This window comes from Nyctereutes procyonoides, unplaced genomic scaffold (assembly GCF_905146905.1).
Source record: "Nyctereutes procyonoides isolate TBG_1078 unplaced genomic scaffold, NYPRO_anot_genome, whole genome shotgun sequence".
Taxonomy (NCBI): domain Eukaryota; kingdom Metazoa; phylum Chordata; class Mammalia; order Carnivora; family Canidae; genus Nyctereutes; species Nyctereutes procyonoides.
The window spans coordinates 50,738,303-50,753,739 of NW_026575043.1; the positions used below are offsets into that span (position 1 = coordinate 50,738,303).

Genomic DNA, 15,437 nt, shown 5'->3' on the forward strand with positions numbered 1-15,437 from the left:
TTCCCTTTCCTCCTTCCCCTCTCCCTCATTCTTCCAGTGGGTGACAGCAGGGGACCCTTGATCCAGCCATACCTGCCACCATCCTGCTCTCCCTCAGGGCAGGCTGCGGAGGGTGCCAGCCCCGAGGCTCAGGGCGCTGGGGCCCCTCCCTCCATCCCACCCAGTGTGCTGCTGCAGACACTGCGAAGCTCAGCACAGCTCCCACCTGGACCTTCTCGGTTCAAGGGTTTCCCCCCACGACCATCAAACCACACTCCAGCCTGATGCTGGGCAGGTGGGGGCCAGCCAGGGAGCCCTTTACCGTTGGTTTGCTTATTTTTATACACAATTTGGAAACATCTGTTCTGACATTTTCCGGGGTCACGGACAGGAAGAGAACAGGGTTGATATTTCTCAGGTGCTGGTGCCTTCGCATAGGTAATTGGAAAGCAAAAGGGTTCCTGTTGCCTCTGCATTTCATTGCAAACATTTCATTTGAAAGAGAAGGCAGGGTTATTGTGCCCGGGGGTTACATTGTATGCAAACAGGTTCCCATTAAAGGGAAGTCTCCTAGGTGAGAAATGGCACAGCATTATGAAACCAATGGCAAAGGTCTGTGTGACTTTCTTTTAGACAAAAGACCAGCCACTGGGAACTGGGAGTTCACTGCAGCCCTCTTCTGCCTCCTTGAACTGGAAGCATATTTTCTTTTTCTCCGTTAAGCCCTTTCTCTAGATGAACATGATAAAGTTCACTGAGGGTAGGCGAGCAAGTGTATTTATTCTGAACCATTTACTGAGCACCTACTCTGCCCAGATCTAAGTGATAAGGAAGACACCACCCATGCCCTCCTGTAACATAATTAAAATACAAAGTGGTTTAAGTCACCACGGGCAAGTGAATTAATCCCCTTGGAATGCAAAGACGAGGGTGGCAAACATTCAGGAGATGTTTGCCAGGCAGAAAAGGAGGAAGGAGATTGAAGAGTGGAAGGAAGAGTTTCTACTTAGACCAAAACAGGTGACAAAAGAACTTGCTGGAGCCATCACACTGCACCAGTGGATGATTACATGCCATATTATATGCTCGCTGCTCTAATGTACATCCTGAATCCTCCAATGAATGTTACTGAATCCTCCAAAGTCCTGCAAGGACTAAGTGGTATTATCCTTGCTCTTTGGGTGGTGTTGGGAGAGACTGCATTGCTTGGCCAAGGCCAAGGCTAATGAGTGGCGAACTAAGAGCCCCCCAACAAGGTCCACCTGTCTCCTCCCCACCCCCCACACTTCCCTCAGTGGCGCACTGCTTGCTTGGTATGACAGGGACTTACAGGATGAAGCTGCAGAGGTGTGGGGGCGCAGGCTGCAAAGGACCCTGCATGCTGTGTTAAGAGTTTGGACTTTTTCCTGCAGGCAGTGGGAGACCAGCAGAGGTTTTTAAGTGGATATTGATTCCATGACCAGTGGGAGATGGATCGGAGAAATACCCAGTGCCAGACTGCAGCCCGGAACCACGACTGCCCATCGGATTCCAGCGCTGCCCGCCCCACTGCTCCCCCAGCCTCCAGTATGGCAGGCTGCTCAGCTGAAAGAACACACTATTGGGGAGGGCGAGTCTCTTCTCTTTTTTAGATCAGATACGCTTTTCTGTTTTTTTTTTTTAATTTGGTTTCTTTGTTTTGTTTATTTTTTTGCTATAAAGCTCACATAGGCATATAAGCTTAAAAATTAAGTGGCATGGAAGAAAAGGAATGAAAGTGAAAGTCTTCTCACTCCCAGGTGTAACCTCTGGTAACAATTTCTTGTACAGCTTCCCTGAAATTGTGTGTTTCTTTATGTATATATAAAAATGGCTCAACATTCAGAAGGGCTTTTCTCCCTCTCACTGCTGCCCCCAGCCTCTCTGTTACTTTGCAAAGCCACCATTTCCTTGTATTTAGGCAGAGATAGTTGCTGTGCGCACTGATGGATACCTGCACGTGTTGTCTTTTTTCCTTGAAGACCAAAAGCTCTATAGCACACTGCCTACACTGTTCCACTTCTTGCTCTTTTACTTCCTGATAATTTTTAAAAGCCCAATATTTAGGTAGTGCTTACCGGGTACCATGAATTCTTCTAAATGCTCTCTATGCACTGTTCTATTGTACGTTATGACAGGGGCACTCAGGATCTCCAGTCTCTGGGGAGGAGACTGAGGCACCAAGAGATTGAGTAACTTACCCAAGGTCATTCAGTTAGTGAGTTATCCCTCACCTCGGGCTGGAAGTGGAATAAGGCAGGAGAGGAGATGCCACGGTAGTCAGGGCTAGTCTGAGGATGTTCTGGGTGTTGCTTATTTGCTTGTTGTTTCGTTTTGTTTGCATATGTTGGAGATCTTTCCAGATGGGCACATACAGACTTCTCTCTTCTTTTTTTTTTTTTAAAGATTTTATTTATTTATTCATGATAGTCACACACAGAGAGAGAGAGAGAGAGAGAGGAGAGGCAGAGACACAGGCAGAGGGAGAAGCAGGCTCCATGCACCAGGAGCCCGACGTGGGATTCGATCCCGGGTCTCCAGGATCGCGCCCTGGGCCAAAGGCAGGCGCCAAACCACTGTGCCACCCAGGGATCCCTTCTTTCTTCTTTAATGTAGCTGGAGAATACTTCGTGACTTCATCATTTGCCTACAGGTGGCTATTTGGTGGCGCCTTATCTCCTACCGATGAGACTGTAGCTGAAGCATCCTTGTATGTAAGTTGTAGAGTGCTTGAGCAAACATCTCTGTAGGATAAATGACTAGAAGTGAACTTGCTAGTCCCTGGCTATGCATCCTTTAAAAATTCACTAGATATGGCTAAATTGGACTCCATATCGCTGCACCAGTTTGCCCTCCCCGAGAATACATTAAAGTACTGATCCCACATCCTCACCCATCCTGGGCATCATCAACCTGTTTAATCTTTGCCAATCTGACTGCTGAAGAATTGACTCATTTAAATTCACATGCATTATGAGGTGCATTTTTTTTTCACATGTTTATTGGCCACTTATATTTCTTTTATGAACTGGTTTTCATGTCCTTTGTACATTTTCTGTTTTGGCTTTGTCTTTTTTATAGAGATATATAAGAGCTCTTTGAATACTAAAGAAATGCATTACAAATATTTTTCAGGTTTATTGTTTGCATTTGTAATTTTTTTCACCACATAGGAGATTTTAATTTCTATGTAGTTGGTCATATTAATCTTTCCTTATGGCTTTTGGGTTTTTGTGTTTGCCTTTTCCTCTCCATGATTATATATATTTTTAATGACCATTTTTTTCTCCCTAGACTTTTTATGGCTTTAATTTTTAAATTGAACATTAATCCCTTTAGAATTTATTTTCATGCGAAGAGTGATTGAGGGGTCCAGCTTAATTTATTGGCCTTGAGGGGAACTTGTTTAGACTCCTTAGTGCCCAGGCTTCATTGAGGCTGGGGCAGCCACTAGCAGGAAGCTGGGCACTGGTAGAGGAGTGTTATCGAAGGGAGGGCCAACACTGCAGCTGGCTAGGACTTTGGCTGTGGGGGGCTGCCAGGACCCAGAGCAGCCAGCCTGGGGCACTTGGACGCATTGGGGTGAGCCAAGCACAGAGCCCCTATCGCCATGGTGAGCAAGGCATATCTGACTTGTCCCTATATTGCCAGTGCTTCTTCTGGGCCCCAGTACATGTTTGCTAATTGGCCTGTTGTATGGAATGAACCATTTCTGACACCCACTGTGCTGCTGCTTGGGTGCATGTGACTGTGGGACCTTGAGAGCATTCCTTCACCTTTCTGAGCCACACTGTCCCCACCTGTAATCAGCCTCCATGAGCTGTTGTAAGGGGTTTCTAGAATAAATGGAAAAGTGGGCATGATTGCACATGTCCAACCCCAAAGAGCTCTGCAGGTGGAAAGTTGAAATTTTCAGTCACCTCTTTGCTACTGTTACTATATCTTAGGTATGTCCAGCTTGTAACAAATTTAAGTTGTAAGAATTACAATTTATCTCCTTGTGGGATATAGTTTTTTTTTCTTTCTTTTTAAACTTGTAATGAGAAAAGGAAGCTTTCTAAACATTTTTTTCTGAGTAGGTTCTTGTATCTCTCCAAAATGTTCACTGCTACTCCCAAATCTCTGACACTTGGAAAAATAATGATGGCCTAGAATGGGACGGTCTCTGTCCAGTAGCATCAGGTACCTACATGAAACAGCAGCCTAGGGAATTTACTTCTGGTTCTTTTGGAATAAAGTCCCGGGCACTCAGGCTTTATTTGATCCTAGGTGAGACTTGGGTCTCTTTCATGCCTCAGTTTCTCCCATTAGGTTAAAAAAAAACAAACACCTTGTACCAAAGACAAATCAATCTAGAATGGCATGTAGACTAGTGGTTGCGAAGATATGTTCCAGACTGACCACTGACTTCAAACCCTAGCTCCACCATTTACTGGGCAACTTACATACCTTGCTTGTCTCTTCGTGGGGTAGGTAAAAACCTAATCATCTAAGTACCCAAGTCCTGAGTTGCTTAGAATAGAGCCAGATACACAGTAAATGCTTAATAAGAGTACCTGTTATCATCTTCAAAGATTTTGTTGGAAGTGACAGCCGGTCACATACCAAGGCGTCTTTAGTCAACAGTCCCATAGCAGGTGTTGTAGGGAACTGGGGGCGGTGGCTACTATAGAAGTTACAGGGATGATCCTCAAAGAACCTGGAGATCCACTCTGATAGGAGAGAGGCTGCAGACACACGTGGGAAGATTGTAGGCCAAGGGCTGCAAACACCAACGCCTGTAGGGAGAGGATAGAGACAGGCATCGTGCAGGAGAAGATGCGCGCTATATATCAGAGTTGTAGGCATATGGTTGTGCATATTAAATCATATAGGAATAATTTTTTCTCCACAAAGAAATATGCTTTCTCTATTTGTCCTGAAGCTTGCTCAGCTAGATTTGCTCAGGTGGAGGCCTGGCTACAGAGAACTGGTTCTCTATCATCAGAAAAACACCAGTGCATGTGAATGATAACTGACAGCTGAGCCTCAAAACCAGAGGGATGAAAGGGAGCCGTGGGGTCTTGGCAGCTTGGGAGAGGGTGGCTCCATCTCAAAGGCAGAAAGAGAAGGCAGAAATCAAGATTTTTATCCATTTTGATTTTTAAAAAAATTTATTATTATTTTAAGATATTTATCCTTTTTAAGAAAATGCTAGCTCAGATAATCCAAAGATAATATCCTGGCCCAACATGGCATGCCTGTGGGAATGAATTTGGCCTCTGGGCGCAGGTTTGCAACCTCCGCATATGGCCTGCCCCGTAAGAGTGCATATGTGCAAATTAACACACCCTGCAAAGTTATCACATGAAAAATACTGCCTAGCTCAGCAGTTTTATTTTTCCGAATCATTAAAGCATCATCTCTTCACAAAATCCACTGTTCCAACCCACAGGCTACCAAGATCCCTCCATAAAAAACTGCCTTTTAGGAAAAGATAAGATTGTAAGTAAAGTATATTGTCATGCACTCTTAGGTCCAAAGAAAGTTAGAGAGGGTTTGAAGTCATAGGAGAATTGGGGCACTTGCAATTTTGTCACCTGGTTGAGTGCACCTGTGTTCCCACCAGCACTATTCACAACAGACTAAAGGTGGAAACCACCCAAATGTCCACCTGTGATGAATGGAGAAGCAAAATGTGGCGTGTCCTACAACAGCATATTTAGCAGTGAAAATGATGTGGTGCTGAGAGATGCTCCAACACGGATGAACGTTGAAAACACTATGCTAAATGGAAGGAGCCAGCTCCGAAAGACCACATCGTGTGGTTCTATTTATACGAAGTATATAGAATAAGCAAAGCCATAGAGACAGAAAGGAGATTGGCGGTTTCCAGGGAATAGAGGGAAGAGGAACTCAGGTCTAACTGCTACTGGTGTGGGGTTTCTTTTAGGGGAGACAGAAATGTTCTAAAATTAAATTGTGGTGTTGCACAACCCTGTGAATATAACAAAAACCATTGCATTGTGTGGCGTGTGAGCGATATCTCAAAAAGCTGTTTGAAGAAAAAGACTATATGATTTGTTCTTTTGGTGATCTTTGCCTCGTAGAGGAACAGTATCAGCCGCTGTCATCCTTGAATACTAAGGACAGTGATGAGAATTCTGACCTATCAAATGTACTGGTGGTTGGTTGCCATAGGCAAATAGAACTGCAGCTCCAGTATTGGATCCCTGGGCCATTATTATGTTATTTACTAATACTATGTTCCAAATCCATATCTAGCGCTATAAACAGTCATGTTAATTTTAGGTCTGTGAGGACAGGGGAATTTTAAGAATGCCGGTGCCTCTTCCCATAATCTGCCTAGTTCCTGCAAGGGGAAGCTGGGGCTGCTATGCCACCAGGCCCGAGTCACATGTGAACCCAATGGATCTTGGCACGTGGCCACTGGTCCATCCTGTTTGCTACCAGTTGGGGGTTTGTGTGTGTGTGTGTGGGGGGGGTAGGTTTTGTTTTTGGCAGACTTTCAGACTTCCCTTTCACCATCTTCACCCTCCAACCCCCTCCCTCCCAGAGCACTTCAACCTGGCCATGAGGGTGAAGTGAAAGCCCCTGCTGTCTTTGTGAGCAAGAGTGAAGGAGGGCAGGCAGGGAGCAAGGTGAGCACCACTCCTGGCAACAGCCTCATCTGCTCCCTCTTCGTGGCCTCCTGTTGTCCTCTTTCTCACTAGCTGTGCACATTTTCCCTCCCCGGAGAAAGGCACTGCTCTCCATGCCTCTGGCCAACGTCCTTCCCCAAGAGCACAGAGTCAAAACCATTATCACCCCTCCCCACTCCCCAGCACCTTGCCCAGGACTTCAGACCACACTTGGCCTATTCCCCACTTCATATGTTTTTGTTACCCCTCCTATTCTCTGAACCCTGAGGTCAGCGCCCCTTCCTACTGCTTATTTCATGCTCCGTTGTTTCACTCGGGGACCGTCACTTAGCACGCTTCCTGCCTGAATGGGACAAGACTTTTTAATGAAAGTCCCTCTTCACTCCAGGGGCCCTTGACCATTAATGGCCTCTGGAAGCAGATATTGTCTGACTTCCGGGAATCTAAAGTGCTTGACCCGCGCATAATTACAAAATGACCTACCAGACAAGGAAATGTTTGTTTACACTCCGTCTCTGCCACCCCTCCCACGCTGCTTCCCAAGGGGAGAAGTTTGGCACTGTCGCTTCCCCCATGTCCACTGTGAGTCTTTCCTCTCGCTTCCTGTCGCCCTGTCCCCTCCCCTCGGACCTGCTAGCCAGCCAGGTGGTTAAAAGCAGATCGAGTGAGTGTTCTTGCTTAGGACAGGGCTGAGCCTCAAAGGTGAACTGCCTCAGCTTAGCCACACCTGCAGCAGGTATCTATTGAGCATGCGCAATGAGCCAGGCTCTGTGTTACGATGCCGTCTGGAGACCTGTCTGCTGTGCTCCTTGCTCTCATGGAGCTCGAAGTCTAGAGGACACGTAATGACAACTGTGACAAGTGCTTTGATGGAAGACTTCAGGGCACAATGAAAGCATTTGATGGGAAGACCTGGCCAGTGCTGCTGGGAGGTTGAGAGGGCTAGAGCCCAGTTATTCATGCCTTGGTGGGCCCTTTTCAAATTAAAAAAAAAAAAAAAGGGACACCTGGGTGACTCAGCTGTTTAGCGCCTGCCTTCAGCCCAGCATGTGATCCTGGAGTCCCAGGATCAAGTCCCACACCGGGCTCCTTGCATGGAGCCTGCTTCTCCCTCTGCTTAGGTCTCTGCCTCTTTCCCTGTATCTCTCACAAATAAATAATCTTTAAAAAAATTACCTTTAACAACTGCATTAGTATAAATCCAGGCTAGATTCATCATTATATAATAATCATTGTAGTCACTTTATTCTTCTGATTCTCAAAGAGATTAAACATTTTTTCCATGGTTCCTAAATGGATCATGGATCCCAAAGCACAGTCCCTGCTGTGTATAATGGAGAAATCCGGCCCTGGAAAAGGCATCCCTGAGGAGGAGACAACTGAGTGATAAACAGGAGTTAGTTCAATGAGCCAGGTGTGAAATGAAGTCTAGACAATGGATATAGCATATGCAAAGGCCCTGTGGTAGAAGAACTAACACTTAACACCAGTGAAGTATAGTTCAGAGAATAAAGAGACGCATGGATAAAAATGAAGCTAGAGAGAAAGCAGGACCATATGGCCCATGAGGAATTGTAACCTTTACCCAGAGCAGTGGGAAATCACTGATAGGTTTCAAGCACAGAGTGTTGAATGACTCCTGAAGATATCAATAGGAACTGAGCTGCATTCTATAGGACTTGGTTTCCGAGCTGCCTGGAAGAAGCCTCCCAATGTTTGCAACTCAAAGGACACTTTCCAGCCAGCCTGCTTTCCCCAACCCCCACGCAAATGCAAATGGTAATCACACAGCACAGAATGCTCAAAGGGAACATTTGGTCTCAGTTTGCAACCCCAAGATCCACAAATTCCAGGAAGAAACTAATAAAACATCAACCTTGAATTTCACCCTTGACTTCAATCTCTTTCCTCTACAAGTGTATATACCCCCAACCTGCACTTCACATCATTGTTGGCCGCTGTTTAATTTGGGGGGTGAGGAAGTGATGGGGTGGGGAGCCAGAAGGCTATTTTAGGGAGCCTCGGTTCCCAAAGTATGTTGAGGAATTCATTCATCCTTCCGAATGCCTGTGTCACACCTGACTCCTGGGGCAGATTTCTTCTGGCACAACGGAACTTGGCAGAGGCTTTCTAATCTGTTGTCCTGTTTGGCTTGTTTAACCCCACCCCACCCTAGTTCCTGTTTTGTTCGATTTCCTTCCTCTCTTATGCTGGGATTATTCCACTTATCTCGTGGGAGAAAAAGGTGCAGGGTTTCAATCTGTCACCCAGTAGTGTGTGGGTCCCCAAAGGTAGCACATGTTGTGACAACTGGCACAGGAGGTGGTGGCAAGTCTTTTCCGTCCTCTTTTTGCACCTGAGTCGGGGTGCTATTTTCATCTTCTGATAAAACCCATTAGCATTAGCCTTATTGGAAGATAGTTGATAATTACTAGATCAACTAGATGTAAACTCCTACAGGCTCCAGACCATGTCTTGTGTTTATTTGTTCTGTATCCCTGCAGCGTCTGGAATACAACAGCATCGTAGGGTCATGTGTTGGTTGATTGGACAAATCCAATATTTCATAGGTGAAGTATTTCTTGGATCCCATCCTCCCTCTGTTGCCCCAGGCCCTCATCATCTGTTTCTTGGGCCTTTGTAATAATTTCTCGTTTCACCTTCCCACCCATTCCCTAGACTTTTCAGACAGCTGAGCCCATAACTTCCACTTTTTGACTTAAATCAGTTTGGTGGGGCTTCTAACATTCAGATTTTCCTGGCCTATGTGAGGTTGAGGGCACAGCCCATTTTCATCCATCTTCATATCATCCGTGTCTTTAATAAGACCTGGCTGTTAATACACAGTTAACAATGTGTATTGAATGAATGAATGTGAAAAGGGAGAACCTCTATAACTCCACCAGCCTCCAGCTTTCTCTAATCCCCATGCTGTGTGATTACCACCGGGATGAATTCATGCAAAATTCTTCTAGCTCATCATTTACTTGAAGTTACTACAAAATCTTCCTCAAAGGAGGGATCCAGAAGAGTTGCAACATTAAATGAGTCTGAGTCTGAGGAGAGCTGTATGCTCTTACCATGTTTTGAGAGTGACCATGACTTCGGCATTTAAAAGACATCCTGTGTTTAGAAACCTCTTTAGTTCTCTTTATTTTTAATTTTTAAAAGGATTTTATGTATGTATGTATGTATGTATTTATGAGGGCAGAGGGAGAAGAGAGCACAAGTAGGGGGGTAGGGAGAAGGAGAGGGAGAAGCAGACTCTCCCCTGAGCATTATGCCCAACAACAGGGCTCAATCCCAGGACCCTGGGATCATGACCTGAGCCAAAGGCAGACGCTCCCAGGTGCCCTTCTCTAGTTCTCTTTAATATGGAATGTCCCAAACTCATTTGACCACAGAACACCTGTTTCTCAGGGAATCTTCCAAAACTAGTCTTCCAGGCCTCATGAGCATAATATGTACATCTTGTATCTGAATTTCTAAAATATAGGAGCACAATGCCTGGTGCCTCAGTATAATTCTTCTAGGCCCTGAAAGTCTGTTTAGATCATCCCTAAGAACAAATGGTCAGTCCACAAAAACATGCATTAGTTGTGCAGACATACACAGAAGTGGGTATCTCTTTGTGATTTCAATTTCTTTGAATATGGACCCAGAATTAGGACTGCTGGATCTTATGGTAGTTCTATTTTTAATTTTGTGAGGAATCCCCATACTAGCTTTTCATTTTCTTAATGGCTGCACCATTTTACATTCCCATCAACAATGAGTGAGGGTTCCACCTTTTCTGCATTCTTGCCAACACCTGTTCTTTCTGTTCTTCCACTAGCAGCCATCCTAATTTTACATTCCCATCAACAATGAGTGAGGGTTCCACCTTTTCTGCATTCTTGTCAACACCTGTTCTTTCTGTTCTTCCACTAGCAGCCATCCTAATGGGTGTGGGATGACATCTCATTGTAGTTTTGATGTGCATTTCTCTTATGATTAGGGATATTGAGCATCTTTTTCTATGCTTGTTGGCTATCTCTGTGTCTTCTTTGGAGAATTGTCTGTTCAAGTCTTTTGCCCATTTTGAAATCTGGTTATTTGGGTTATTTTGTTATTAAATTGTAGGAGTTCCTTGTATATTCTGGATATTAACCCCTTATCAGATACATGATTTGCAGATATTTTCCCCCCATTCTGCAGGTTAGCTTTTCACTTTCTCAGTTGTTTCCCTTGATACACAGAAGTGTCTACGTCTGAGGTAGTCCCATTTGCCTATTTCTGCTTTTGTTGCTTTTGCTTTTGGTGTCATATCCATGAAATCACTGCCAAATCCAATGTCCTAAAGCTTTTCCCTTGTGTTTTCTTCTAGGAATGTTATAGTTTGGGGGCTTAATTTTAGGCCTTTACTGCATTTTGAGTTCATTTTTGTATGTGGTATGAGGTAAGGGTTCAACTGCATTCTTTTGCGTGCAGCTGTCCAGTTTCCCCAGCACCACTTGTTGAACAGACTGTCCTTTCCCTGTTGTATAGGTGATTACCGATTTTTTTTTATTTTTTTTATTTATTTATGATAGTCACAGAGAGAGAGAGAGAGAGAGAGAGAGAGAGAGAGGCAGAGACATAGGCAGAGGGAGAAGCAGGCTCCATGCACCGGGAGCCTGATGTGGGTTTCGATCCCGGGTCTCCAGGATCGCGCCCTGGGCCAAAGGCAGGCGCCAAACCGCTGCGCCACCCAGGGATCCCCTGATTACCGATTTTTATACCAAAACTGAAATGCACAAGGATAGCAGTGGTAGTAATGAAAGAGGGGATCTGTCAGCTTTATCTGGGCCCTAGAGACATCTTTCAACTAACTCTACCCTACCCAAATCTGGTTTGTTTGGGCATAAGAGGCATGGGGACTGGCCAGGTGAATGTTGGAGAAGTTCCAAGGTGATCTGATATGCATTTCTTTTACTCTGCGTAAAAACCCAGAACCAACAGGGGAAAGAAATCATCAAATTGGTTAGAATGGTCATTGTGCAATGTAGAGACACCTTGCCACAGGTGTCCTCTTTCTAAATATTGCGTTTTCTCAAAGCAGGGCACACCTGTGAGCCATCCGGAGGCTTGCAGATCCAGCTGCCCAGGTACTGATGAGGAGGTGTCAGCTGCCCCATACCTGAACCGGCAGGGAAGCCTCCTGAACATCTGCCTACAGTCTGCACACTTTTTTGAATGGCCATCTCGGGGGAGAGGGAAGGAGGAGCAGCTAGAGGGAGGTGGGGAAAGAAGGGCAGACAGCCCATCCGCTTGGAAGGCAGCAAGCACAGATGTTTGCAGCAGCAGATGGCAGCCTGCAGCAGAGCCGTCCACAGTACCCCTGGCCAGCAAGGGGTAGGAAAGGGAGAGGGAGGCTGCCCAGGCTCCTCTGGATCCACCGTCTTGAACAACAGCGGCTCCCTCTGCGGACATGGTGAGCACATCCGCTCCTCCCCTCCCGAGTACTGATCCCACAGCAAGAGTATGTAGGCCGGGATCCCTGGGTGGCGCAGCGGTTTGGCGCCTGCCTTTGGCCCAGGGCGCGATCCTGGAGCCCCGGGATCGAATCCCACGTCAGGCTCCCGGTGCATGGAGCCTGCTTCTCCCTCTGCCTATGTCTCTGCCTCTCTCTCTCTCTCTCTGTATGACTATCATAAAAAATAAAAAAAATTTAAAAAGAGTATGTAGGCCTCTTGGAGAGCCAGGTCCAGCTGTAGGCTCACGAATGCTCTTACACCATTATTGCCTCGGGGTTATCCTGCAGTGTTTCTGAGTACCCACTCAACCAGAGGCCTGCCAAGCCGGTCAGGGGAGGAGGAAGCAACCGGGGGCATTCAGCATTTCCTCCTGCAAAGAACTGCTCCACAGGCTGCTTCACTCAGAACCGCCCACCAAGGCCCCTTTGGATCAGGTGGAGAAAGAAAGAGGCCCAGAAATGCGGCCTGAGCAGCCTGAGTGCCGTGAAGTTTCTTTTCCTTACTATCAGTGAAGGCATTAATCCCCGCAGGGAAAACCGTGGTGGAGTAAGGGGTGGAGGGGTGGAGGGGTGGAGGTGAGTGGTGGGGAGCAGGAGGGCTGCAGACACACCACCACCAGCACCCTCGTGTGTTCACGGCAGAGCATCTTTCTCCCCAAGAGCTTTGCTGCACTTCAGGATCTTCCTCAACCCGGCTCTTTGGGAGACTACCGCTGGCTGGTTGGAGTGGACCCTGGAGAGGGAGAGGGAGAACTTGCAGGATACCAGTCCCGGCTCTGCCTCAGTGGTCTCCGTGTCTCTGGAGCAGTCCCATTACCCTTGGGATCTTAGTTGTCTCAGCTGGAAGAAACAGAAAAGCCACTCCACACTGGGCTGAACTTTGAAGAGGCAGTTGAGAAGCTGCAGTGGTGCGCATGGGGGCTGAAGCCCAAGTCCGGAGTTCACGCCTCCCGAGTTCTTTCCCAGCCTTCCCTGTGGAACCTGGGAAATGTGGGGAGTCATCTACACTACCTTGACAGGGAAGGGGCATGGTGGGTGGTGGGCATGTGCCCAGTGTCATGAGTGACCAGGGAGTCATAGCAGTGACAATAAAAGCCAACGCCTGATCTGAGCTCTCGACCGTGTAAGTCCGTAAGCCCTCCCCACCACCCTGTGACTCGTCCACACAGCTGCCGCTACTGCTACTCCTACTCCTACTCCTACTCCTACTATTACTACTACTCCTACTCCTACTCCTACTATTACTACTACTACTATTATTATTAGTGCTGCTGCTGCTGCTGCTGCTACAGGACCAGGATCAGATCCCAGGCATCCTGGGTTCAGAGGCCATGCCTCTAACCACTCTGCCATGCTACAAGACAAACAGGAAAACAAACCCATTTTTTAATCCTCCAGCCTGACAAACAGCAGGTTTGATACTGTTGAGCCCTGGTGACACTGTGGTGAAGGACCTGCACTTAATTACCTCCAGGAAGGACTGGGGGGCCAGGACTGAGCGAGGAGTTGGGGGCATTTTGTAGTACAGAGTACAGTCCCGTGTTACTGGGGCTCATCACCCATCGAAGAGAGAAGAGTGAAGAGGATCAGGGAAGAGAACTTACAACAGATGGAAGGTCCTCAGAATCCAGAACCACCTTGAACATGACCTCTGGGCTGCTGAAGCCCAGGTGGCTTTGGGCCTTTAGGGGTCTTGTTCTTTCTTCTGTTTTGCATGCAGGACTCGTGTGTTCCAGGCGCCGTGTTGGGCTCTCTGTCCTTTCCATGCAAAGGCAGGGTGTGCCCTAATGCTACTACCCTGCTGCTGTCCCCAGTTCCGGTGCCTCTGTGGCACTGAGGTCATGGCCGCATCCAGGGAGGAGCCCGTTCACCCCTCGGCTCTGATCTGTGATGGGCCGTTCCCCCAGAGCAGCTGCTGCAACAACATTGACTTTGTACAGCGGCCAAGAGAGAGGGAGAGAGGGAGCGCGGGAGCGAGCGAGCACGAGCCTACCCCATTCCAAAACGTTTCTGACAAAATCTGGCACTCCTGGTTCTAATCAAAATGCTGAACTTTGGAACAAATTAACATTCCACAGCCCTCGCAGGGAAGGAGAAATTCAGCCGAGACACACTTCAGTTCACAACCACAACAAAAATAGCTTCTCCCGGGGAAGACACACTCTGCTAACAAGGTCACTTTTGTTTTGCTTCCCCTGCCATCTGGCTGAGCGGCACCAGGGGGCTGGATTTGGTACCGGCTCATTCTGCCGAGGGTGGATGGGAGCCGGGTGGCACTGCAGACGGCTTCCCAGCCTCCTGGCAAAGGGTGCCGGCACAAAGTTACCTTCAGACGTCCCCCAGCAAGCACGCGGGCAGATGGAGCCCCGGTTTCACCCAGCCCGGCTCTGCTCTGAGCTCCGAGTGTGCAGAAGGTGTGACACCAGCAGACAGCAACAAGCAGGTGGGAATCAGAGGAGAGCGAAAAACACGACAGGATGGGAAAGCTATCTTCGTCTCGAAAAACATTCCAGAACCCGATGTAATGCTCGCTCCGGAGAGTTGGAAGTCTCAGTTCCAGAAGGGAAACAAAGACGCATGATTTTGGTTTGGGTTTTGTTTTTTTTTTTTTTTTCCTCTCTCTCTCTCTCTCTTTCTTTTCTTTTCTTTTCTTTTCCCCCCTCTTTCCTTGTACTTCCAAGACTCCACCTCTCTCAATTCTCAATCAGGGGTGTTCAGTAGCCTTCCTTGACTCAGTTTCCTCATCTGTAAGGTGGAAATCATGTAGTGGGTAGGAGTGTGGGAAGAGGTGGTGGGTGGTAATTGCCTGGGGGTCCGTGGCTGGCTGGGGCTGTCAGAGATCCCGGGTACACTCAGACCTTTGTGGCTCTCATGGAGTGGATCAAGGAGAACCTCTTGGCAATGCTCTGCAGAGCTGTTGCAGAACGTAAATGGTCTGCCTACGGTTACCCTGTTAAGGTGAAGACCTGGCACCTGAGCACAGCATTTGGATGACAAAGACCCTGCTGCTTCTATTGCCCCAGTGATTTCCATTCTTTTAAACTAGGGGACTATGAATCTGCACAAGGGGTTTGTGACTTAATTGAAGCCATGTACCTCCTAAGAAGAGGCCAGGGGCCCTGTTCATTAGAAAAGTATACCTGCTGGGAAAACAAACAGCCAAAGTTTTCAGTTGGTAAAACAGGGAAGGAATCCTTAAAATGACCCAAACCCTCCCTCCCTACTCTTAAATCAAGAAAATAAGTTCATTAGGGCATCTTCTTCAGGCATTCTAACCCCCCCCCCCCAAAGAAAGAGACATAAGG

The 15,437-nt window shown here is 47.2% G+C and overlaps 1 protein-coding gene and 1 long non-coding RNA gene across 3 annotated transcripts in view; one reads left to right on the forward strand and one right to left on the reverse strand.

Moving 5' to 3' along the window:
* The window catches only part of SPRING1 (SREBF pathway regulator in golgi 1), a 54,573-nt gene extending 42,827 nt beyond the window's left edge, over positions 1-11,746 (forward strand). The window contains exon 6 of one of the 2 annotated variants that reach the window (XM_055322018.1): positions 1,392-1,526. In XM_055322018.1, the coding sequence (XP_055177993.1) occupies positions 1,392-1,419 (28 nt within the window). In that variant the 3' untranslated portion in view covers positions 1,420-1,526. Of the gene's footprint in view, positions 1-1,391; positions 1,527-11,718 lie in introns of those variants that run through there. The other variant, XM_055322020.1, reaches the window with a different exon arrangement.
* On the reverse strand, positions 2,609-14,071 carry LOC129507546 (uncharacterized). The gene is made up of 3 exons (XR_008664030.1): positions 13,737-14,071; positions 4,554-4,775; positions 2,609-2,741 (listed from the first exon to the last, which is right to left on the reverse strand). It is a non-coding gene; the product is annotated as an uncharacterized LOC129507546 (long non-coding RNA).
* Between the last annotated feature and the right edge of the window lie 1,366 nt (positions 14,072-15,437).